Source organism: Diplotaxodon limnothrissa, linkage group LG4 (genome assembly GCF_057381915.1).
Source record: "Diplotaxodon limnothrissa isolate DT_005_m linkage group LG4, D_limnothrissa_male_GT1.1, whole genome shotgun sequence".
In the NCBI taxonomy this organism is placed as follows: domain Eukaryota; kingdom Metazoa; phylum Chordata; class Actinopteri; order Cichliformes; family Cichlidae; genus Diplotaxodon; species Diplotaxodon limnothrissa.
In genome coordinates this window covers 28,417,688-28,444,425 of record NC_140599.1, presented here as the reverse complement: position 1 = coordinate 28,444,425, position 26,738 = coordinate 28,417,688, and the positions used below count along the sequence as shown (strand labels likewise).

Below are 26,738 nucleotides of genomic sequence, written 5' to 3'. Positions count from 1 at the left end.
TTTTGTTTTAGGGTCTTTTTTTGGGGGGGGGGGTTATGTCAGAGATGGACAATGAACCAACCTGAGAGTGATATCTTAAAAACAAATAACAAAAAATTGCTGTAGAATCCAGCTGTAGCATCCCTTTCTATGTGTATACTACAAAAAAAGAGAAAAAACCCACAAACATTAAAGTAGACTGACACATTCACATCAAAATTTGTTAAGCAATACATGTGTTACATAGATTGTTTTTCCTTTAATAAATAATGGGCTTCCATGCATCATTGAGAGATACAGTATGTCTTTGTGTACTGCTGTGTTATGAGGGTGTTTGGAACAGTGTGTTGATTGAGGTGAAACTGAATTAGCGTGTTGCTTTGAGCTAAAGGGACGTTATTGGAGCATGTCTACCTGTGCCTTCATGCATAGCTAATAGTGAATCCCCAAGGAGCCTTAATAAGGCATCGCTCCCAGCCACAATGAGCACATTGGCCACAGCTACAATACACATGGCACAAAGCTTTGTGCACACAAGGCTTCCAGACAAATGAACACATCAGTGTGACACGATTGTAAAGTACACGTCACAGATTACAATGCCATGTACTCTTATTTTAAGGTTCTTGCGGCAATCGTTAAGCAGGGAAGAAGAATCAAAATTGAGGAGAAACTGAAGCTCAGAACATTTTGGTGGAAAGATATTGATCAAGGAGGAAACATTTAGGAAGTGGTTAGCCTTTTTTTGTCTGTTTACATTGTTTATTAGCATTAATCTTTTTGTAAGCACTCCTATGTTTTCTTTCCAATGTTTGTTACTGATGTCTTTATTTTACTCCCATATAACCTTTTTTTATTATCTTTCACTGATTTGCACAGACAGTAAAAAAGTTTGTTTATTTTCTCTCAACCATTTGGTAGCTTTAAAGAATGTCCAATAAAAAGTCCACACACTAATTTGACATAAATAAAAGTGATCTCTTTGTAGTTGTATTATGCTGTGAGCAATTCTTTGTGTGGAAACATGGTTCTTATGTCCCCCCCATGCCATTTTCCTTTCGCAGCAGACAAGGAAGTCTCTGCTGTCACAGCATCAGTCAGCCTCCAGTTTATTTCATTGTCTAACAAAACAGCCCTTTGCTCTTCTTCAGATCAATTTGCTTCCAGCTTGGGAGGGAGGCATATTCATCTCTCTTCATTTCCAAAATAGTCTGAAACATAATTGAAGTAATTTATTTATGGAGGAGACAAAGTAGAAATCAATTTTTAAATCCAATACAAATGTAAACATTAAAGTTGCGGCAAAACTTCCGCTCTATATTTATCATTAGCTTATAAACATGAGAGCATCTTCAGCATTTTCATTTGGAAAATCTGGTGAAGGCTGAAGCCTGCTGGTCAGGGGACATCACTGCAAGATGGTGACATCATCCATCAGTTTACCTGAAAGTCCTCATTGGACAGGTAGACCTCCAGGCGCTGGGGGTCCACTCCTTCAGGAAGGGGGCTCCGCAGCAGCTCCTCCAGAGGATACTGGGTCTTCATGAGCTGGGCCAGGGTGTCCTGCACCAAGGTCAGCTTCGCTCGCCCTGTATCACCCTGAGTCACACCCAAGGAGAGAGACATGGCAAAAAAATAGACATTAAATGTGTATTCTGTAAAGTTCCACAATGCTTGAAGATGTATTTAAGCCATTTGTTACCTCAGTTACTGACAAATAATTTTTTGCCAAATACCAGTGGGGTTTTTTTTTTGTGTTGCCACATTTGACCTGTGACTGACACGTGGTGCCCTTTCTTAACTAATGACCACACTGAGGGGACTCATGATGGTGGGGCTGACCACTTTCAGATATGAGAGGTTCTCCACAGGTGAGGTTTAAAGTTTTGAACCATGTGCAAAAAAATGTAAAAAAAAATATTAGTCACCGAGATCGCCCTAAAAAAATTGTTTCCTTTTTAAAATTCACAGAGAAACAACAACAAAAAATTAACCTTGATTCTTGTGTGTGGCCTTAAAGTTTTAAAACCACAGATATCACTTCTGCAACTTTAATCTTAATTTTTCTTATATAAATGAGGTTTAAGGAACAATTAGACCCTCACTTCCTTAGTGTTATAGTCATTTTGAGACCTGTGATGTAAGGACAAGGCAATAAAATAAGAGTGAAAGAAGGAAAGCTTTGCAGGTTATTCAGCAATGAATCTTTTTTATCCCCAGGCATCAACATGAATTATGAATTTATCCAACCTCTGTATCATTTGTGATGAGCATAATTAAATCTAAAGTACCAAACACACATAGTGTTGTGATCTTGGTTGGAAAAGGTGCTGCTCATTGGCTAACTTATCTTAGATGCTACAAGGTCGCCTTCTTCTATGACACAGTTAAAGTTTGCACATGAGCCCTAAAAAGGAATGCTTTTTAATGTAATGTTAATGTTTAATGTTAAAGTGGGAAGAAATATTGATTAGACGAGATTCAGAGGTTGTTAAAATTAAACCAAATTATAACATTTGAGCTCATTTCTGGATAAACATGTTCATACCTGTGCATGAGGTTCAAGGCTTTTCTCCCAGCGCGGGAAGACATTAGTGAAGGTGAGAGGCTCAGCCCCCTCGAGGATGAGATACGCATGTGGCGGCCTTCTCTGGTTTATTTCTGGGATACAGAATAAACAATACATTTTAAAACTTATCAGGTTCTGTATGAAACCAACTCCTCTCCCTCAGTTCTTACTACCTTTGCAGTACTGCAGCGCTGTCTGCATGGCACACTTCCTCTCATGATGCCAGAGTTTCCAGGCTGAGGAGCTCTCAGTCTGCTCAGGCTGACCTCTCTGCCACAAGTAGACCTCCAGACGGTTGTCAAGAAGGAACAAAGCTGGCACGCAGACAACAAAGAGGGAAATTGGGCAATAAAGTGGAATTACATTAGACTGATGTTTTTGGCAGGGGGGAGGATAGATGAAGTTAAACAATAGATGAGTGTATAGGGAAGCAATTTTCTGTTACTTTTTAAATGTGTTTATTTTGCAGATAAAATGACAGAGGTGAGAAACTGAAAAGCAGAGTTGAATATAAGATGAATTTAGTTTGTTTTGTGTCTGTTTTCACCTGGTTGTGGTACACTGTATAGGCTCTCCTGGACAAAAGGCATTGCCATCACAAGCCCCGGCATCTGCATCGGACTCTGCAGCTCCTCGGCCTGGAAACTCCCAGAAGAGGCACTCAGGTGGAAGAGGCGAGGCGTGAAGTTATACTTTCCTGGATCTGCCATTACAAAAGAGTTGTTTCTTACTAGGGCTGAACGATATATCGCATTTGCGATAATATCGCGACATGATCAAGTGCAATTTTCTAACCGCAAAGGCTGCGATTATACTCTGGACATGTCCAAATTCATGGGCTGCATCCTCCTGAGGCCGCATTTGTAGACCGATTACGTCACAGCGATGCGCCGAAGGCTGTCCAAATTACTACCATATCCCAGAATTCATAGCGCGGCCCAGCCAAACTCCAGTTTCCAACAATGGCGGCCGCTACTAAGTTTTAAAATTACTCATACTAATCTTTCTGGGTCACAAAATAAACTTTTAAAATATTTTCAGGCGAGAAAGTAGTTGTGTAAACATCAAATATCTGCTCGGTTTATCAAGATATCCCATATTTGCAAAAGTGCTTCGACGTTTTCAGAGGCGTCTGCTACCCACCAGCTCGACAGCTAGCCGGGAGCTCGAGGGTTACTGATGCGGCCGAGAACGGCACAACTCCCGGCACATCATTTTCAGATCACCGCGGAGTTTCGCTGCTCGGGTTAAACGTAATATATAAGTCACTTAGACAACCTAAAAATGTTATTGTTGGGCTTTTTTCAGTGTTTTGTTTGTTCGTGAGTAAATCGGTTTGGCTGAGATTAAAGTTATTAGATTAGATAAAATAAAACTTTATTAATCCCCCGGGTGGGTTCCTCCTTGGTTTTCACACAGCTGACTAAACGTCAAACAGAAAACTTATTAAACAGAAGTATGAGACAGTCGAGAATTTACGCCAGTGTCTGGTTATATTTTAGATAGCAAGAAGCAGACGGCCGAGTTTATTAAACTCCACCGAGACAGCGGTGACGCTAATCAGAACTAGCCTTCTGATTCAGAAGGCTAGACCGTCCAATTTCACGCCTTTAAACTTTAAAGGCGTGTTTGTGTGTGTGTTTATACAATTGCTATTATGTTTGCACTTTATGTGTAATGTTACTGACTGCAGAGATCAGTAAGATGTGTGTATTTTTTATTTATTAGTTTTATTTATTTAATATTATTTTTTAATTGAATGACTGTCTAGTAGTTCACAGATGTCGAAAAACTGAGTGTGGTAAAGCCACTGATTTTGTTTATCTATATTTCTGCAATCTGCACATTGTACTGACTTTCATTTTAATGTTTACACCAGGGTTCCTTGTCAGCACTTTATGCTCAGATGTTTGTAAGCTAAAAATAAACTATTGTGTATGTTCAAATATACTGTTGTGATTGAAGAAGTTAAATAAAAATGTCAGTCATCAATTCATGCATCACCTCATGTCATCATAACAGAGGTCTGTCTTCCAGGAAAGAACAGTTTAAAATTAATGTAATATAGTATTGGCCATACTATATGATGTATTGCTTGTCTTTGTTTAATAATACAGAAGACAAATACCTTAAAAAATAATCGCATATCGCATCGCAATCGCAATATTGGGGCAAAAAATCGCAATTAGATTATTTTCCATAATCGTTCAGCCCTATTTCTTACTATGATTTGAAGGCTTACAGTCCACAGCAAAGCACAGTGTGTGTTGCGTTGCACCTTGCAGCATGCAGTCATAGGCCTTCCTGTCCTTTTGTCCCAGTGCTGTCCAGAAGTCTTCTGGCTCTGAACCTTCCTGTACTATCTGCACCTTTACAGGGCTGCTTTTGCTTAAACCCACCTCTGATGGACAGCTAAAACACACAAACAAACAAAAAATAAAAGTACATTCAAGCTAAAAAAAAAAAAAAAATTGATACTGAGAACTTTTAAAAAGCGCAATAAGAACATGTGACTCACATTTTAGTGAGGACCTCCACCACCCTCTTGCCGACTTCCTTTGTGCTGCTGTGAGCCTTACAACCAATCCAGAGATAGAGCACTCCCTGCTGGCCATTTAGCAGGACAACACAGCCTCTCGACCTCAGACCCGCACAGCAGCAGTCCACCTCTAACAGAAAACCCTCTTCTGGGAGCTCCCCTCGCACACAAAACAGACGCCAGCTTTCTGTGTTTTGATAATCACAACATTCAAACAAAGAAGAGAAGGAAAATGGACTGAAAACCAAGCTGATTTTACTCCACCTGTGTTGATGGAAGCTTCCTCTTGCTTTCCTTTGTGAATGACCAAGCCTCCCTTGAAAAGCTGCAGGAAACAGGGGGGCTCTTTTCCCTGAGGCACAACCACCTTACAAAACACACCACACAAAAGATGGTAAACAGCTGCATGCACTTATGTCTGCTGGAAATATCATCAATAGTACTGGCTTCTCAAACTCTGTCCTGTGTTCCTCTTACTCTTGTAATATTATTTTTTAAGAAGGATTTGTTGGTGTTGTGAAGAAGAAAAAGATGCAAGAATGTGTTCTAATTGCATTTCATATGTCCTTTGTGAGCTTTTGCAGCTTTTTCATACTTCAGTTGTTTTACGGGATCTGGATTTTTGTGCTTTTAAGGTTTCGATGCCTTTCAGGGCCAACGGCACTACAACAGACTGGCACTATAATACTGCTCGTCCCAGAGTTCGAACACTAGTGGCTATTAAAGGAACCTCATAATAAATTCACCACCGATGTATCATAAGATAAGATCATAAGATGGCGCCGGTGAGGTCGGCTGCCGTCACGACTGCTCCGACCACTTTTTCTTTGTCTTTGTTTTTTAAGTTAGTTTTCAGCGTTTCTAAATCGGCAAAATCATCACCATTGGGTACATTAGGTATGACAGTGACACTCTTGTTTCTATTGGTATACAATGTACTCACAATTCGAAGTTTTTAACTCCGGATCCGAGCTGGCCGAGTGAGATCTCGAGGGAGAACAAAGGGAAGCGGCGGCGGCCTAGAGGGAAGCGAGCCGGCGTCAGGAACAGGCTGAGAGCTCGTGCACACCGCACACCTCTGCCTAGCATCCTGCTCACCAACGTCCAGTCACTGGAGAACAAGCTTGATGACCTCAGGGCCAGGATAAAGTTCCAGAGAGACATTCGGGACTGCAATCTCCTCTGCTTCACCGAGACATGGCTGAACCCAGCGGTGCCGGACCACGCCATCCAGCCGGCCGAGTTCTTCTCGGTTCACCGCATGGACAGGACACGGGACTCGGGGAAGTCAAGGGGAGGCGGCGTGTGTTTAATGGTGAACAACAACTGGTGCAACAGTGCGAACGTTGTTCCTCTCACACGCTCCTGCACACCAAATTTGGAACTACTGTCCATCATGTGTCGTCCTTTTTATCTACCTCGGGAATTTACATCGGTCATTGTAAGTGCCGTTTATATTCCACCACAAGCGGACACGGTCACCGCCTTATGCGAGCTGCATGAGGCACTCACACAGCACCAGACACAACACCGGGACGCTGCGCTTATTGTGACGGGGGACTTTAATAGCGCCAACCTCAAACGCGCAGCGCCGAACTTTTATCAACACATCACCTGCCCCACCAGGGGTGAAAGGACACTGGACCACTGCTACACTACGGTCAAGGACGGCTACAAGGCACAATCCCGCCCCCCGTTTGGCAAATCTGATCACGCCGCCATCTTCCTCATGCCAAAATACAAACAAAGGCTAAAACAGGAAGTTCCGGTTCAGAGGAAGGTCGCGCGCTGGACGGATCAATCGGTGGCCACGTTACAGGACGCACTCGATGACGCAGACTGGGGCATGTTCAGAAACAGCTCCGACGATGACGTCAACGTGTTTACGGAAGCGGTTGTGGGATTCATCGGGAAACTAGCGGATGATACCGTGGAGACAAAGACTATCACAACGTTTCCCAACCAGAAGCCGTGGGTGGATAAAACCATCCGCAACGCTCTGAGATCCCGCACCGCTGCCTACAACACGGGACTCATGACGGGGGACATGGACCCGTACAAAGCCGCGTCATATAACGTGCGGAGGGCGGTGAAAGAGGCGAAGCAGCGCTACGGGAGGAAACTAGAGTCACAACTCCAACAGAGTGACTCTAGGAGCCTGTGGCGGGGACTAAGGACAATAACGGACTATAAAGCACCAACAACCGGTATGACGAACGCGGCCGTGACTCTGGCAGACGAGCTGAACACTTTCTATGCTCGCTTCGAGGCTGCAGCTAAGGTCTCCAACAATGCTAGTGTTAGCGGCGCTAACGGCTGCAGACAGGAAGATACTGCCAGCACCGGAAACGTGCTCGTCATCTCCGAGCATGAAGTAAGGAGAGCCTTCAAGAGAGTGAACACCAGGAAAGCAGCAGGACCAGACGGCATCCCAGGTCGTATCCTAAGAGACTGCGCATACCAGCTAGCTCCTGTGTTCACTGAGATATTCAACATCTCTTTATCTCAGTCGGTGATCCCCACATGCTTCAAAGAGTCCATCATTGTTCCTGTCCCGAAGAAACCCCACCCTGCTTCTCTCAATGACTATCGCCCTGTAGCCCTCACCTCAGTAGTGATGAAGTGCTTTGAACGCCTGGTCAGAGACTTCATCATTTCTTCACTACCAGACACACTGGACCCACTACAGTTCGCTTACCGTCCAAATCGTTCCACAGACGATGCCATCTCTCATCTCCTCCACACATCACTCACTCACTTGGACACTAGAAGGGGGAATTATGTTAAAATGCTCTTCATAGACTACAGCTCTGCATTTAACACCATAATTCCCTCCACACTCACCACCAAGCTGGAGCATCTGGGACTCAGCTCATCTATGTGTCAGTGGATCTCCAACTTCCTAACTGGCAGACCACAGGCAGTAAGGATGGGCGGACATGTCTCAGCCTCCACCACTCTCAGCACTGGAGCCCCCCAGGGGTGTGTTCTGAGCCCCCTGCTGTACTCTTTGTACACATATGACTGTGTGGCCACTACCAGCTCCACCACCATCATCAAGTTTGCTGACGACACCGTCGTGGTGGGCCTGATCTCTGATAACAACGAGACGGCCTACCTGAAGGAGATTAGGAATCTGGAGAACTGGTGCCAGAGGAACAACCTCCTTCTAAACGTCAGTAAGACAAAGGAGCTGATAGTGGACTTCAGCACTAAGCAGGAGAGGAACTACCAGACCCCCGTCATCAACGAGTGCCCAGTGGAGAGAGTGGACAGCTTCAAATACCTCGGAGTTCACATCACGCAGGACCTGTCATGGTCCTGTCACATCAACACCGTGGTGAAAAAGGCCCGACAGCGTCTCTACCACCTCAGACGCTTGAGAGACTTCCAACTGCCCTCCAAGGTGCTCAGGAACTTTTACTCGTGCACCATAGAGAGCATCCTGGCGGGAAACATCTTAACCTGGTTCGGGAACAGCACCATGCAGGACAGACGAGCTCTACAGAGGGTTGTGCGGTCAGCTGAGCGCACCATCCGCTCCGAGCTCCCTGACCTGCACTCAATCTACAGCAGGCGGTGCTGGACCAAGGCCAGGAAGATCGTGAAGGACCTCAGCCATCCCAACAACAGACTGTTCTCTCTGTTGAGGTCAGGAAAGCGATTCCGCTCCCTGAAGACCAACACAGAGAGACTGAGGAGGAGCTTCTTCCCGCAGGCGATACGGTCTCTCAATCACACCACCACACAGTACTGACCCACACATATGGTTCTTACACACACACTGGACTTTCTGGACTTTGGTTTTGCACAACACTGGTCACTATATTCTTCATTTCCGGTTAATACTTGTACAGCTGCTGTTATTGTGTATATATTTATTTATATTTAGATTTCTTCATACATTCTTATATAGTTCTATATTGTGTATTGTGTATTTTGTTGTACAGTTATTTTATTTTCAACTTTAATTTATATATTTATCTTTATCTTATTCTTCCCAGTTAAATTTACCCTTCATTCTAATTTGTGTTGTACAGTTATTTCATTTTTAACCTTAATTTATATTTTATTCCTTCCTAGTTAAATTTACCCTTTTTAATTTTTCATATTTATTTCCTTTCTTATTCATAGCCTTTTCCTTTTTTGTTTTCTTTAGGTCACGAGCAGTTGTCCAAGCATTTCACTACATATCGTACTGTGTATGACTGTGTACGTGACAAATAAAAATTTGAATTTGAAATTTGAAATTTGAATTTGATGTGCACATGCCAGCAGAAATAATCTCAACTTCTGTGGCTAACATTGTGTAATAATCTGTTCTCAAAAGGGTCAATGTGTGGGCAGGTAGGCAGAACTAGTAACTATCTAACTAGTAACAAACTAACAAAAAGTGGTAGTGTGGTTTACAAAGTAAAATGTCATCACCTTTGTCTGTTTTTTTCATTCTTAATACTTTAAATACTCCATGGACTTTAAAACAAGCCACTTTTCTCTAAACTACATTCAACTTTTACTGCAGTTGTAAACCAACCATATGCCTCTGTGTATTGAAATATACTCTAATAAACATTAAAATGTTTCAGAAGCTTTTGCTGGGTGTTTGTTGTTGTTGGTGCCATTTTTATTGTCTGTTAAATTATTTATGTATTTCTTTCACTTCTACACAGCCATTTAGGCTTATTTTCTCCTCCTACACTGCCTCTTTGCATTGCAATAAAAAAATACTTGTAATAAAATAAAGTAAAAGACTTTTGCTTGTGCTCTTTGTTTCTCTTAATTTGTTTGGGTATACTCGCATAATGCAATGTTTCTACTAAGTGAAGTGCGTGCGTTCTTTGTGAGGATAAAACTAAACTTTTCACTGCTGTGAAAGTTAACAGTTACCAGGGTTCTACTTTAATATAAGAAGGGGATCTAATCTGACTGCTATGAGCTTACCTGCGACTCTTCGTGGTTCCTCATCCCGATGGAAAGGAAAGCAGCTGTGTCCCGTCCACTGACACTGGAGTGACGGCCTCGCCACAGGAAGAAGGCCGTCTTTTCCTTTGGTGCTGGATCCGTCCCACACTCATCTGAGCTGTCTGTGCTGTCTGTAACGAAGAGAGAGTGTTAACCATTATTAAAATGTCTCGGTCAAAATATTGCCATAGCATTAAAAGTACAATCTATTAGAAAAAAAACCCAAAAAAAGGTTACTGACCAGCTGTACTGATGCTGTACTTCCAGCGGATTACATAAGAGTCTCCTTCATAAAGCTGTCCGTTGCTCTCCACTGGGATTTCACTGTCGTCAAACTCCTGGACGTGCCAGGTGTCCACCGCTACTGTGTTAAGCTCCATCTGACGTTCCTCCGTCAGCATGATGACACCATGACCTCTCTGGACATCGACCCCAGCCAGCACAGTACGGACCAAACCGTCACCTTCTAAGCACTGACCCGATACTAGAGCTTTGGCATCGCAGGGACTCAAGAGGTCTGAAGGAGGGGAGAGCGGCTGGGATGACTGGACTGGGATGGACTATGGAGAGGAAGCGCAGACACTGAATTTCAGTGGTTTAAAAAAAATCACTTTTAAAAAGCAAAAGTCAAAATTGAAATTTAGATATCTGCACATGAGTTTCAGTAGAAATAAAAGGTAGCTAGTTATAAATAGGTTTTAGATATTTCCAGTCAATATTTCCAGTAATAAAAATTTGTTGTTTTTTTAGTAAAAATTTTTAATAGAGACTAATTTTCTATCAAGCTGGAAACTTAATAAAACTAATTGATCTAAATATATTCTTCACATCTATAATTTTACACAAACAGTGCAATAACTGAAACACACTAGTTTGAGTGTCTGAAAACTGCATGTGCCGCATCATATCTCTGAATGTGATATGAACCTGCGTCTGATCCGTCCCTGAAGCCGCTTCCTCTCTGCCTCCAACCCTGCACATCCAGTCCAGGAACTTCTCCCTGAACAGAGCTGTCTCGTTGCTCTCAGTGAGGACGCCGAACAGAGCCCAGCTGGGACGGCCTTCTCCTCGTCTGTGGACAAAGTTATGCCATGAAACCGATAAAAGAACTAACACAAGCATTAAACAAAATAGAAAAGAGAGTCTGTCTTAGTCCAGACTCAAGCTTTACAGACATCCATTCCCAAGAGACATAATTACACACACACTATATATATATATATATATATATATATATATATATATATATATACTTTAAAAGCTTAAATCTCATTAAACTGCAACAAAAAAAAACCCTCTTGAAATAAATGAAGAAAGGAAGCCCTTTAAAGACCTTGTTTAATATACACAAGTTGTAATATATTTTCTGACTGTGGAATATGGTACACTGAGAGAAGACCTTTACTCTCTGCAAGTATTTTGTAGTTCATGTCCACTTGCTTGCTTTAAAATATGTCTTTTAAATGTCAAAATATAGTCTGGACTTTAAACATCAAGCAGGGTTTTTAGAGCATGTCACATGGGCACACTTAACCAAGAATTACTTTCTACAGAGTGCATATTATGAATGCACAGCAAACTTAATGTTGTATACAGACAGGCTCCTTTTTTATGTGTAATATATTAGTGACTTACAGCTGAATTGCAGGGTTACACTGAGTGGGATCCAGTGGGTTTACTTGACAGTTGCTGTAGTCATAAGCTCCAACCCACACCTGGTGAGTCAACTGGAGAGCAACATTTCTCCTCCTGAGGGAAACGTCCTGTCCGAGCCACAGATAGACCTCACTGCCGAAATCAAACACCAGGGCCTGGGCATACATGACAAAGAGATATGAACAGAGTCAGAGATTAACTTCTCTTCCATTATTTTTCTACAATCAAGCATTTAATGAACAAAAAAACAAACCCAAAACCAAAACAACTACAATATAAGTAATTAGGGAGCCGAGAATTGAAGCTCAGACCTCAGAGGAGGCCAACAGGGTGATGCTGGGGATGGAGGCCCAAGCCTGTTCATGAGGCACCAGTTTGTTTTCCACCAGCCTGTACACACAGTTGGACTCCACCACACCGCGCTCATAGAGCTCATCCTCCTCTGGAGCACAAGCTCCTGTGAGTAAAAGAAAAGAAAAAACATTTTCTAATGTTTTGGATGAAAAACAACAGGTGAATTATAAAAGGAGAAAAATTGCAATTCAAAATGTGTTTCTCTGATATATTTGAAAAGTACATGTTTTACTTCCAACCTCTGTACTGTGTTCTTCCTCCCAGGAGACTCCAGAAGTCTGCAGCCACACTGCTGTCAGAGTTCATGCCCTCCTGCAGGTGGACAACGTGGGAAGCCAAACAACCAAGGTCCCTTTGGTTCTGGATGAACAAAGCTAGCTCAGAGGCCTGACAAAAAATAAATAAATAATATGATAATCAGCAGTAACAGAATATAGTTCACCCATTTTCTGCCACTTATCCCATTCAGGGTCACAGGGAGGCCAGTGTACCCAGAGAGTCCCACAGAGACACAGGGAGAACATGCAATCTCCACGCAGAAAGGCCTTGAGCAGATGGTGGATTAGAACCTAGGACCTTTTTGCTATGCTAACCCAAACAGAACATAGTCTATAGTAAAAGCATATTGTAATTTCTTTTTATTTTACTACTGCAGTCTTTGCTGGCCTATATTAGAAATCTTGCAGGAAACTTGCCTCACCAAACCAAAATATTTCCAATAACAAGAACATGGCTGAGTGCTACACATGAAAAGAAATAAATTCATAAGTGTCACAACCCGTTCATGTGTGAAATCAGCTATAGTTTTAGACAAACAGATATTTGAACCTTTGTTATAATAATAGAAACGTACAAATAACTATTAAAAAGAGTCTATGACAGTGTGCACCGTCCTCTCAATAATATTACCTTTTTATGGAAGCTTGTAAGGAAATATTTTGGGTTATTATCTCAAAATGTTGACTTAATTACTCATTCAGTGCTTTGTCTCCACACTTTGTCCCCATATACGTTTAGTACACTGTTCCATAATAAAATATAAATACATTTAAAACGCAACCAAAGTTAATGTTTAAAAGTAAAGGTACATACTGTGATACTTAGATAATCAATAACTGAACTCTGTGATGTATGACGTTCTTGATTCATATCGTCACTGTCCTTTATTATGCATTTAACACACAAACTGTAGCCAACCTTTATGAGTCCATTAAGGTTTAATGCTTACAATTTACTGCAAGAACTGCAAACACTGCATTTTATGCACAGAATGCTCTTTGGGTCTTGAAGGGTAATATTTTATGCATTTATTTGTTGTGCATAAATGTAAACCAATTTGGTATATGTATGAAGTTATTAAAACATCCTTTCCCATGTAAATTTCTAAGAGGAGTAAGTTTAAGGGATGGTCAGATATTTCCTGGCAATGGGAAATAATTTTAATCCTACTTTCTTATTTTGTATTGTATTATCCACCTCTTTACCCTTTCCCTGTAATTTTATGTGTCATACATGCTGCTACTACACCATAACATTGTCCTGGGTGGTACCTTTGCTTTTTCTTGTCCGTTGGCAAACTCTCCACTCCACAGGATGCAGTGCTCTGGAGTGACCAGCAGGAAGCAGTCTCCACTGTTCAGTGACCGCACTGAGGGCTCAACCAGGCGGACCTGAACATGCCGCCTACCTGTCATCACAGGTGTTGGTTAACCTTAACACCTGACCACAAGCAGATCATCACACAGATGAACCAAACCTTTCCTGACCTTTGATGTGAATTAGCATCAGGCTGCTGAAGGGCGGGTAAGACTTAGCTGTCTCGGCATCTAAGGAGGATTCTTCAGATCTTAAGGAAGGTGAGTCTGCTATAGACGAGTTCTTAGACTCTATAGTGAGAAAAAAACCTGCAATATCAGGTAGCTGAGCAACATAAAAGAAGGAAAGTAACAAGAGAAGGGAACAACATAAATTAGCATACTTTTTTCTGCTTGGATCCTCTCTTGAGCTGATGAATTGACTCTCTCTCCCATGAAGTCCTGCCTGATGTCCTCTCTGGCTGCGAGAGCCCTCAGAGGGTTTCTGGAGCCTTGAGTCCGACGGGACGGACGTACCGACCGCCTGTGCTCTGCTACTGCTGAGGTCAATCTGCAAACAAACACACACAGACAATACAGAGTTACTGAAGATATCAGCTACTGTGTGTGTGAATATAAATTTGCAGGAAAATTTTTTTTTACTCTAATCTTTTCCTTTTAGCTTTAGCATAAAAACTACATTAGATACACAAATATATTTTGCATTTACTATTTAGAAATTGCAAGGACTCAATCTAATCTCACATTTGCAGGAAAAAACTATGCTTACATGTGTGTGTTGGTCTGGCAGAAGACTCCCAGGTCCTGCTCACCCTCTGAGGCAGCAATTCCACCACAAGGTGGGGGGCAGGCTGAAGAAGGTGACTGATCACAGTAGAAACTGCCATCAAACATGTTTGGTTCATCAACAGGCGTCTCTTCCTTTACCTCCTGAGTAGTGACTGTTGGTGAAGAACTCTGTGGAGTCACTGAGGGGGAAAGAAATGAAAACGCTAAAATACTTGGATCCTCAATGAGCTTTTACATTGTGGGAACCAGCGTTGTCCATATGATGATGAATAAAACAAGCACTGAGTCTCAACACAGACTTGTTTGTTTATTTGTTTGCTTGTTTTTCGTGGTGTAAAACTGCTCTGACCTTCATTTTTGCATGATGGAGCATCAGTGGAGTGTCTCCTGCTGTGAGCGATACCATTTCTCTGTGATTCACCAGATGCAAGGCCTAGATGTTGCAAACACAGGAGAGAAAAACCTCATAAACAAGGCCAAAATATGCTCAGCAGAACTGTATGAGAACTGGAGAATAAGTGAGTTACTTGTCTTAGCCGTGCTTCCAGCCTCCTGCTCTTTGCTTTCCTGCTGTGTTTTCAATTCTCCAAATTCAGTCATCTGAATCTCAGTTCCTTTATCCTACAGAGCCCGAGAAATGCATCCGTTACAATGCAGCTTTTCCGCAGATACACGCACAAATATGAAAAAAATGCAGGTGTGCGTCACCTTATGTCTCCACTGAGGCTGACTCTGATTGTTCGTAGGAGAGGAGACTTCTTGTGCCTCAAAGGAGAGGTTAGTCTGGAGGTGAAAGCAAAACACAGAAATGGTGACTTTTGCATTCTAGGACAGTGAGAGTGGATTGCACAGAAGATACAAAATATAAAGATTTTACATAGAGCTAAACTTTCTATGTGTAACATTTCATTCAGTCTGTTCCTTTCTGCCTAATCCTGCCCTGCATTAGATATTATAAGGAGTTTTTGTACAATGCACATTTACTTTTGTCCATTAGAACTAGGTCAGAAACATGCACAAAGAAACGTGGGAGTAAGATATAACTTTCATGACCAAAATGAACATCTGGTAAGCACACACCTAAATGGAAAGTGTGAACTGAGAGCTGTGATGTGACGCATTGTAATTTTGAGACAAGGTGACAGGGTTGTCACATCACATCCGCCTGAATCTGTGAGATGACAAAAGCCTTTCACAGCATACAAAACACTCCAAATCAAACAGCAGCAATGCCATGCACCGGCTCACACAATTACCTGATTAAAACACATGATATATTGGGGCGTATTGATAGAATAGACAGAGGCAAAGACGGGCTCCTGGGAGAGAAGAGAGAGGGGCAGGCTGCAGATGTTCAAAGCTATTCAAAATCTAAAGGGCTGTGGTTTCAAAATCAAGATGAGGGAGGATGGGTTTTGAATCATTAGATTGAGGCTTACCCAGCACTGAAGGTTGTCATTCTCAAGATGAGGGTTTTTTGACTGTTCCTGCACATGATACTATGGAAAACAGGGAGATGCATTTAAAAGAATTCAAACAAACATAAATGTTGCCAGAAGTATAAAAATGACAGACATAAAAAGGAAGTAGGACAATGATTAATATACAAATCCCACACATAGTGTCGGCATGGTGAAGCTGAGATCATTTAATTGCCAAATAATCAGTGTGTTTACATTCCACGTCGTGTAATAGGACAGCCAATCCCATCCTGGTACATAAACACTCACTGGACTCAATATATTCCGCGGTAACTCGAGTCTGATCTCAGGACATTCAGCACATACCACATTCAGAGTGCTGCAGATAAGAGATGCTATATCTGGTTTCAGTGGTATGACAAATACCCAAATGTAACCACAAATGTAACCTCTGCCTCAATTTAAACCAGGCAAGAAGCGTGAACTCTGTAACCTCTGTGATGCAAACAAAGATTTTCTCACTGAATTCTTTCAGAGAAAAAAATGCTGCAAAACTTCTGTAATGCTTTTATAGAATTGTCTAATATCATTCATCCATCCATCCATTCGCTTCCGCTTATCCTTTTTTCAGGGTCGCGGGGGGCGCTGGAGCCTATCCCAGCTGTCATAGGGCGAGAGGCGGGGTACACCCTGGACAGGTCGCCAGTCTGTCGCAGGGCCTAATATCATTCAGTTAAACTATAATATAGAGTCCCTATATACAAGTATCATTTCTTAAATGTTGCCAATACAAACAAAGAAAGCAGAATTTAAGCAAAGTTTTAAAGATCAAAGACATTTTATGAATATTTGACCTTATCTGACCTTGGAGAAGAGGTCAGATCTCAAAAGTAACACACTGTTTACAACCATATATCATTCCCTTTATTCCTATATGTCGTCGCTACAAACAGTGGCAGCAAGAAACAATATTTTAAATAGTGGTATATAATTATTATATACTTTGACCTTCAGGTTATCTATTGACCTTGAAGGAGAGGTCAAAGGTTAAATGTGACATGATATTTTATCCTCTGCTGTACTTTCAGTATGCTGACACACAACTCTTGTAAGAATCATAGTTCCTGAGTTTCACCGATTTTTGTCAATAACTATCAATAATTCATAAAGTTGACCTTGAAGAAACTGGTGGATGTAAGCTAAATTTTAATGGATTTATAACATGACCGTACTCTACACCAATACAAAGTTTTATTAGAATTCGTTCAGTGTTATCAGACAGAATGACATGCAAGTAAACGCTGACAAAACCTCTTTTTTTAAATGGTCTATGTCTTACGTGGTTAACCTTGCTGCTCACCTCACTTCTGCTGCCGTTGGTTGTCTCCTGCATTTTAGGCGCACACTCTTCTGAGGTGACCCGGACAGCTTTAATATCTGTGGTGTTGTCATGGATCTTGTTCATGGCCTTTTGGTCTTCCTCCTGCCTTTAAGACACATTACACACAGTATGAAGTATATAACATATCAAAGAACAACATACAAGCTGCTGAAAACTTAATATTTCTGGTGAAAACTGTAAAGAATCATTTTTATTATCTAACTCACAGATGTCACAATAATATACGTTTCAAAGTCTTTAGCAAACCTTTCCAATATGCAGCAATATCAACAGTTTGACTCTATAGAAGAAAAACATTTACAGTTCTTATCAGATCATGTCATTTATTTACATGACTTACTTGGCTCTTCCATTGATGTCTACGCTGTTTTTCTCAGAGGAAAAGCTCAGTTCATATTTGGACTGGCAGGATTGCTGTGGAGCATCCTGCTCTGACAAGGCTCTTATTGGTGTGCAGGCAATGGTTTCCCTCCTGTTTCTAGCCCTCTGCCTCCAGGGAGCAGCAGACTGCGAACCTTCCTCCATACCAGAGGTCTCTCGTCTGTCTCTCTGTGGTGCTGCAGAAGTTCCCTCCCTCTCACCTCCCGCTTTGCTCCCGTGTATCGCCGCTTCTCTACAGCCTCCACCATTCTGTTCATGGCTGTATGATGCATCTACCTGACTGGCTTCTGTCCTGCTCCACTCCGAGCCTGCAGAGCGACTCTTCTTCAGGATTCCTTTTAAGCCTGGCTCAGAGTCGTAGCACTGTGGTCCCTGTTGAGTCGGACCAGATTTTCCGAGTCCAGTGCCAGCATCTGATGTGGACTGTGAAAGACGTACCTCACTGGGTTTCAGGTTGACAGACGAGGCCTGCTGTCTGTCGGACAGATGAGGGGACAAACAGAGGGCAGGAAGCTGAACAGGGCCTTTCTGGAGCTAAAAAGGGGCAAAGAAGATCAATAATAGATTTACTTAGAGGACAGCAGGCAAGAAGTGAAGAAAGACAACAAATTAACCTTGCTATTAATAACCACTCCTGCCCCTTTTCTGGTCTATGAAGTTCTAAATACATTTGTTTCCCATTTATTGTTCTGTTGCTTTCTACCCACCAGACTGACCTCCTCCACTGTGATGGGCTGCGTGCGGTACCGAGCCCCCTTTTGCCTTCGTCTCTCTGGGGGCCCGTCAGCAGGCCCGGCTCCCTCCCTCCCAGGCAGGGACAGTTTGTTGAAGAGGGCCAGCTTCTCGCTCATGCTCAGCTTGCAGCTCTCGTCGCCATCCTCCTCTGACTCAGCCTGCACAGACTGGACCTCCACTGGTGGTGCTGGTTTGGGAGTGCTGATGCGTAACATGACACCATAAAGTCAGAGAAGAATTTATGTTTAGTCAAAATCTCCTATGCCTTGGACACATTTGATCTACACTGCTGTGCAAAAGCAGTGGAGAAAACGGTGGGTGTTTTTTCATTACCATGAACACACACAGGTTATTTTTAGTCAATCTGACAGACATCGTCCTGCTGCTGCTACTCCCTACAACAGCAAATGTGTAACTGAAAATAGCCCCTAAGAAATTCATATAATTCTGGTTGAACAAACTAGATCCAATCCCAATTTTGGTTTGGTTTCCAACAATCTCATTCCTTTAAAAAAAAGCATATATTTGTGACCCATTGCCAGGAGTTACAGCCAAACGAAACCAGGCACCGAAAAACTCCTGAACAGAAACACATGGGAGAAATCTATAAGAGCAAATATGGTGACACTGAGCCAATCAGGGGCTCTTTATTGGCCAGGAATGTGTCAGAACAAATTCCTTGCAACTTGTTTCACCAAACAGAAAGGCTGGGAAACGTATGAGCCAACCATGTTTTTGCATGGTGCATGGGTTTATGACAGTTTAAACTGTTTCTTGTTTCTTGGTCTACTCGTTTTTGTAGGAAAGAAGCATAACATAACATGAAAAAACTCAGTGATCTGGTGAGACTAGCTTTAATGTAGCTGCAATATTAAGTTTAATTTGTAGGGGAAAAGGCTATTTTGAAGAGATATGTCACCAAAGCTTTGAAGAAAATGTTGTCACATTTAACTACTGATTCTAAAAATGCAGGGGGGTTTTTACCCCCTAACCACTGAACAACTCTCTTTACTCATTTACATAGGAGCCTAAAAATAACTGCTTAAATAAGACACGCTTCTAGAAGTTCTTACTTTTAAATAAGACATACAGTAAGTACTTAATTCCACTGAAGCAAGGTCTCTTGTTTTCACAGATTTGACTTTAATAAGTTGAAGTTTTTAAACATTTTAAGTTTTTAAATCATCAAGCATGTATTTATTTATTCCCACAAAACTAAAACGTAAAAACTACACATGCATAATCTTAAATAAAACTAGATGACTTTTTTAGTGATTGTCAATCAAGTCAAATAGCTAATTATGTGATGTGGTTTTGGTAACACTACAGCTCTCCCACCTGATCGCCACCATTTCTCCACAGGTGATTGGCTGTGTCAGAAAGCGATGGTCGTTGCCACGCCGGCTCCTGCGTTCATGAGAGACGCAGCCTGAGCGAGGCTTGAGGAATGCCGAGGCCTCAGAGGCTGAAGACTTCTCCAGCTCCTACAGAGAAGGATGTGGGGAGGACATTAATGTGAAAAAAATCAGTTTGAACCCAGTCTGTGATGCAGATGGACGACAACATTCAGGTCAAATAGGAGCCTCAATCTACAGCCTCCACCTGTTGCATAAATAATGAGGGAGACCACAAAAATGGCAGTAAAAAGTCCCCTCGAGATGTCCTCTGTTCTATTTGTATAAACAGATGGAGGGAGGTAAAGCAGGTCAGATAGCCGGTGAATAAAGCAGCGAGCTCTAAGGTGCAGCATCTTGGCCACTTGCTGCATGCTGCAGGTCACAATGTAACAAGAGACCTGCTGGCTTCAGTTACCTCCCCTGCTGCCTCTACAGAGCAGCAGGCTAATTATACCACAGCTGCTGTGGTTGTTAATGTTAATACAGTGTCTGGCACATTTTCACCTGATGCCTTATTGCTAAAAGTGTGCCTCAGCTGAAATGTTGGAATAATAGAAAAATCCACAGTGCATTTCATCATCTGTGTGAGACTAAAGAGCTTAAAGAGCTTCAAGATAAGGCTCTGTATCTATCATATTACAGACTTGGTCTTTCCTTTAATAAGTACTAAAGCATCAAACCAAAGTGTGGATCCAAGGAGAGCACCTGTTTTGACCATTCATATTCTTTCAACAGGACCAGGTAGTGTTCTGCGTGCTCAGCGCTCAGACCGTAAGTTGAGCAGCTGAGGTGACAGGAGATGATAAAGGATTGAATACATTTCTTTAATTTTAACACCGTAGAGTGATTGCATTTACTGTGTGTGTTTAGGCGAGTTTATGTGGGATCTCACATTCTAACAAAAAAAAAGAAAAAAAGCAGGTAACAATTCAAACTCACTTTAAACAGAGACATCTTGGCTGCCACACTCATTTTGGCTCTGTCATCTGTTTTTACATCTGCTGTGGAAAAATACACACCATCATTTGAAAATTAAAAAAAATTAAAAAACAGCCATTAAGAGATTTTGGTTCATCAAACTTTTAAACAGTTAACAGCAGGAAGAGACACAGGTGCAGACAGAGCAAACACAGGTGCAATTTCTTAGTGAACTGTGCTTAAATACACTGCATCTAAGTCTAGGAATTGGGGGTATCTCTGTATTGATGATAGCTGTGAGTAAAAAGTTGTGAAGAACAATTTTAATGATATACAGTGTGACCTGAAAACAACAGTCTAAACATCCATACAGCAATAAAGGCCACTCGTGTCTGCGGTCTTATTATCTGTGGTGTAAACTCTCAGTGAGTCAATCTCTGTAAAGACTTGCTTGTCATCTTTTTATGACGGGGTCAAGAGTTAGATGTACATAACACCGCTCCACTGCCCAAATGGTTTGGTCTGTCGTTACAGAAGAGATTGAGCATTGTGATCCTCTAAATATAACCCAGTTTATTTCCTGAGCCATTAAATGAATTTATGGAGGCAACTGTGCAAGTTGGAAGCCCCCTGCAAGAATTAAATATTGTACACAGTATTTTTCAATTTGTTTATGTTTCTTTCATACCTCACGTAATATATTACATGTAAGTTTTCCCTGTTGTCATTTTTACTTCCTTCTCAACCAGACAGTGTACCAGCAAAGCACACGGAAATAACAGATGATGACAAACACATAGGGGAGAAAGCTTTACCTTTGCTGTTTTCCTCGTTCTCTGGATCCAAGCACCTAGAAGAATCGGAGGAAAATAGCAAAAGGATGAGGTCATCAGGTGAACAGGTTGGTGACATATGCTTGACTCTTTAGATAATGTTGTTATGGAGATCTGGATCCAGCTTGGTGTTTACAGTATGTGTCTTTTTGCTTCAATTTGCAGCTCAGACAGTCAACACACTGTGCTGTTTTGCATGCTGGGTAAAGCAACACTGTGGAGGCTATTAAGGAAGATAAACTCATGCAAAATACACCGCCCATTGGTTTTTTATGTAAAGCTGCTCCACATGCCACACCTCAGCTGAAGGGTTAGTGCATTCTTATCACGGGGAACAAATATTAAGCATCATTCAAGGGTAAATAAGTGTTTCCTATAAGACAAAAGTTGTGGTACTGTATCATCAGGTAAGGCTGATATTTTGTTCCTAATGAGTTTTCCCATGAAATGTTAGCCGTACACTATTTTAAATATATGAAAACACAGCAAACAATATGTTCTTTAGTCCTAGCCATGCCAGGCATCTCATCTTCCCATTTATTTATTTATTTTTTTTATCATGCCCACAAGAAACAGTCCCTACCCACTGCTCTCCTCCATCTCATTGGCTGTGATTGGCTGTGTCCTGAAGCGTTCGCTAGTTTTTCTGTTACCGCCTGACGAGCTAGGGAGGTAACGCCGAGTGCGTCGCCGACCCCCCTCAGAGCCCGGGTTTACAGCCAGATCCAGAGAGGATGTGGCTTGCCCAGCATCAGGGAAGCTACTATCCACACACAAAGTAGGATAAGAAGAAAGTAAGAAGGGGAGAAGATGCTGAGATGAAGAGAAATATTATCACACAGTGGAACACAGTCTGTTAGTGACAGGCCGGATCACACGCGCATGCAGGCGACCCTACGCTTTCTCAGGCTGTGCTCCGCTCTCCGTCTGCTGTAGAAGAGCACTTCTCAACTGGCCCACGGACACCCGAGTGTGGAGCTGTGGGCCGTCGAGTCCATGAGGGACATGAGGCTCTTCCCCACTCTGCATGCTAGCAGAGTTCTGGGAACCCTGCCTAGAGGGGAGGGTATGAGTGAGGGAAGGAGGTGAGATTGCAGATATGGGGGACATGACATGAGGAGCACAAAACATAATCTTTTGTCACAGTTCATATTAATAATGCAGAAGTCTCAAAAACTCACAAAAATATGTGAGTTTTTTTCATGGTTTCACAGAAGAGAAGAAGCCACCTGCAAATCTAAACCATCTGCACTACATGCACGCTCGCTGTCATCTGACTGACTATTAATATGATGCCACAAACTGTTCTTAGCAGTTACCATGATACAAACTATTGAAGGTATCAACAACTTGTCAAGTTCTGAAAGCTGTGAACAGGTGACAAGTGTCATGGTCATGTTGCCAGAATTAGGGTTTTATTGTTTTTTGAGCAAATTAGGCTCGCAGCACCTGCTACCCTGTGCAGCCACAGCAGGAAGACAGTGCTGTATCTAAGGTCATCAAAGAGGCTTATCATGTTTCTTGTGTGTGTCCTGAAGTGCTAATTGTATCGTTTTTGCACACTAAGAAGTTGTTGCAAGACTTCAGCCAAATTCCTGTAATTCTAAAATAAAACAATGACAATGAGCTATGATTGAAATTTAAGTCTTCAAGGCATTCAATGAAGTCATCTTTCACCCTTGACATGGCTCACCTTCTCAGGCAGTCGGGCTCAGCAGGAGTCTCTAATCCATTTGTAACATCCTGTGTTCTGCTGTTCACTTTTTCACTCAGATCATGGGAGCTTAACATTCCTCCATGCGCTTGGCTCGCTGGCTCATGAACCTTTTTCTCATCCCTTCTCACCCACTTAGAAGGAAGCTCGTCAATGCTGCCAAAGCGTTCGGCCAGTTCTCGCCTCCTCTCAGCCTTGTAGCGGGCAATCCGCTCCGATCTGGGCTCCAGGACGGCGTTCTCCATCATAGAAGGACTCAGATGGTTGTTTGCTCCTCAAAAAGCATATAGGAACAAAAAACAGATGAGCTGTTCTTCTTCCACTTTTCAGCTGGGGCAGAACATGAGAGCCAAACTTTCTTCCAGTACAATTCTGTTTCCATGAGCTTCTTGTTTTGGTTTTCCTCACAGATTACATTAATCCAAGGTTAAAATCCAGCCTGTCCCACAGTGAATGAGGTATTTCTCCTGAAAGATAAAAAATAGATTAGTTAAATAAGAAACATTTCACTATACATTACATTAGTGCCCTTCAGGCTTCCTAGAAAAGTCAGAGACAACACCAGTGAGCTTCATTACATATTAACCATTTCTTCTAAAAGTGGCGTACATCAAAGTCTTATCAAAGTCCTTTTCTTATATTCATGTCTGTGTAAGATGACCCGTTCCAGCCTGTCATGCAGGAATCTCCCCTTGCACTGAAACTCAACACCACAGCTCAACTCCTCTCCAGGTCCAGGTCTCGATGGCAGTTTGCAGGCGTGCTGGTCTCTTCCGCTAAGCTGAACAAGTCCTGTTTCTTTTTCAAATTCCATCAGGTATTTTACCATGACCTGTCAACATGAAGCATGTTTTGCATCAAAAACACAAACAAAATCTTATCAGCTATGGCTCCAATTTTATTTATTTTTTTAACATTTGGTATAGCAACCTGTTTGAATTATAATATTCCAAATACGTACAAGGAAGAGAAAGTCCCTGATGGCATCATTGTGACAAACAACATTAACAAAACTGAATATTCTAATATAGCATTTAAAATTTAAAAAGAACAACGAACTGTCTGCTAGTTTCCCAAAACGAGTGCTCACAAATATACGCACACATAAATGTGTGTTTGCACATGTATCTGTGTGTTTTCCAAAACTGTGGATGTCAGCATTCCTGGTGCAGGAAGCACAATAGAGCGAGAACAAAGCGGCATGAGCCACAGACTTAGTCCGCCAGATGGATCTGCCACAGGGCTCAATGCTGCTGGCAGCAGCAGAGTTCACAAAGTATAAGATGCAACTTTTATTATTAATTTGTTTGTTTCACTGCTCCTATACTTGTAGATTAAAAATTAAAAACACTGAGGCACTGATAAAACGGATATAGATTCAACAAATTACTCTATTAGAGAAAAGTCTCCATAAATCCATAACCAGCTTTCATTGATTAAAAAAAAAAACCCACTCAGAATATCCAGATATCACATTTGATAGACTAAACTGAAGGCGACATTGTCAGCAGTGTTTGCAGATCCCAAATTTCCATGCCACAAAGAGCTTTAATAAGCTCTATTTAGATGCCGTGATCCCTGCATGAGACAACCAGCTGAAGGATTTGTGTTGTCACTTCGAAACACGTGCACATATCCTTTAAACAAAGAAGTCAACACAGAAGACTCACCTACCTGTCCAGACCCAGGAAGAGCAACACTCCAGCATCCCCACTCACACTGATGCCACTCTCATGTACGCATTTGTGAAGAAAACATGAGTAAAGGTGTAAAGAGCGATGTGTCATGTGACAAGCTGGAGGATTGTCGATTGGAAGGGAGAGCACCACTGAGGCTCAGCGAGGATCATGGGGTTCTAATCCAGTGACACTAGCTGATACTGGCTTTGGATATGCACACAGCCCCAGGGATCTGAACTCATAAGCTATAATATTCAAATGAATAGGCGATGAAGGTTAAACAAACAGCCTCTAATTGTTGAATTGAGACAGTAAAGTGTTATCTTTCAGCCATGACTTTCTCTGTAGCAATTAAACCCCAAAATTCTGGACCCACACTCGGTATATGCTTAAGTTAACTGCTAGTTTTCTGACAGACTGGAAAAAAAAAAATCAAAAGCAAAACATGTATGCATTTTAAAAAAAATAGGCCTTGGGTGCTGAGCAGCAGGAAAGTAAACCAGATTAAAAGCTGGCCAAGATAAAGCCCTCAGCCACTTACACCTGCCCTGTTCATCTACCTGCACCAACCTCGTCTAATGAATCTCCATAATTCAAGGGCAAATTATCAGAGGAGCATTTCAAAAACAGTCTATGATTATAAATCATGATGGGGATGTTTTATATTAACACCAGCAGCAAAAGAACGTGTTAAGCTTTTGAATATATTAAAGGGAGAGAGAACGAAGAGGAAGAGCAGCTTTCTCACATCGTGCACCTACTGTAAGCCTCATCAGCTCCTCGTGAGATTTAACACACGACGCGTCTGTTTTTATATGTAGATATAAACTCACATTGTGGCAAAGTCCTCACGCTGGGGAGAACATTTTTTTTATATCAAAACTCATTTGTTGTCTAAACAACTCAGCATAGGGTAACAGCCTACATATGTAGCTACCAAAGAGCTGAACAATGAGTCATTTAACTTATTTACAGGACGCAAATATTAAGTTTTACATGAATCCAGTGTTGTGCCAAAAAGTGATTCCCCAGTGTTTCCGTGTTTTTTATGCATAATGTCTTTGCTTATATTGGTAAATAGACTGTAATCAGCAGAAGGGGTTTTATATGAAATCAAGAAATTACTTGTTTTGCATTTATATTTATGACTCTACGGCACAGGTGTCGAACTCCAGGCCTCGAGGGCCGGTGTCCTGCAGGGTTTAGATGTGTCCTTGATCCAACACAGCTGATTTAAGTATTTCATACAACTATTATCTTAGATTTTGGCGCTTATGGCCAGTTGTAATGTCAATGAAACTTTTTAGCTAGATAAATAAAGGTCAGTACTTTGTGACTTGATATCATTCATGAAAGATAAGTTTGACGGATGTTTGACGGATTATACGACAAGAAGTAATTTCCAGCACTTTGAATACGGACACTCGATCTTTTTTGGTACATTTCTGAAGTAACTTTCTGGCACAGACATTAGATTAATGCGTAAACTGTGCGTAACAGCAATATTTACTCTTCCACATGAAACTTTTTTACCCACGGGGTATTTAAAGTGAATGAACACCCAGACTATAACCATTCTCCCTAATGTGCAATGCACAACCCGTGTCTCCCCAAGTCAGACTGAACAGGTGACTCAGGCAACAAGTGACCTACTTTGAAATATTCTCCAAGCTGACTCCTGCTAGGATTTTGTACTTTTGAAGATGAGAATGGCAGAATTAAGTATTTCATTTGTACTTACATGTACTGCTCGCCTCGAGAGCCCTCCTCAGCCCCGGCGGTCCCTCCCCAACGATCTGTCACTCCAAAAGTAGT

The 26,738-nt window shown here is 41.8% G+C and overlaps 1 protein-coding gene across 7 annotated transcripts; it reads right to left on the bottom strand.

Annotated features, from left to right (window-relative positions):
- LOC146634099 (supervillin-like) lies at nucleotides 1-26,738 on the bottom strand. 7 transcript variants are annotated; one of them, XM_085351803.1, is made up of 33 exons: nucleotides 26,665-26,738; nucleotides 23,224-23,711; nucleotides 22,429-22,584; nucleotides 22,114-22,293; nucleotides 21,513-21,547; nucleotides 20,719-20,780; nucleotides 19,721-19,866; nucleotides 18,355-18,583; nucleotides 17,607-18,181; nucleotides 17,225-17,351; nucleotides 15,883-15,942; nucleotides 15,700-15,762; nucleotides 15,152-15,226; nucleotides 14,971-15,064; nucleotides 14,793-14,876; nucleotides 14,424-14,622; nucleotides 14,038-14,204; nucleotides 13,826-13,945; nucleotides 13,610-13,746; nucleotides 12,299-12,446; nucleotides 12,017-12,162; nucleotides 11,685-11,860; nucleotides 10,977-11,121; nucleotides 10,291-10,609; nucleotides 10,029-10,180; nucleotides 5,352-5,454; nucleotides 5,067-5,274; nucleotides 4,827-4,960; nucleotides 3,096-3,251; nucleotides 2,722-2,862; nucleotides 2,528-2,640; nucleotides 1,423-1,578; nucleotides 1-1,190 (listed from the first exon to the last, which is right to left on the bottom strand). In XM_085351803.1, exons 2-33 carry the CDS (start codon nucleotides 23,490-23,492, stop codon nucleotides 1,101-1,103), a joined length of 4,965 nt encoding a protein of 1,654 aa, XP_085207929.1. In that variant the 5' UTR covers nucleotides 23,493-23,711; nucleotides 26,665-26,738; the 3' UTR covers nucleotides 1-1,100. The 7 variants fall into 7 exon arrangements, with proteins under 7 accessions (XP_085207929.1, XP_085207932.1, XP_085207931.1 ...); XM_085351806.1 differs by having other exon boundaries at nucleotides 18,364-18,583; XM_085351805.1 differs by having other exon boundaries at nucleotides 20,719-20,777.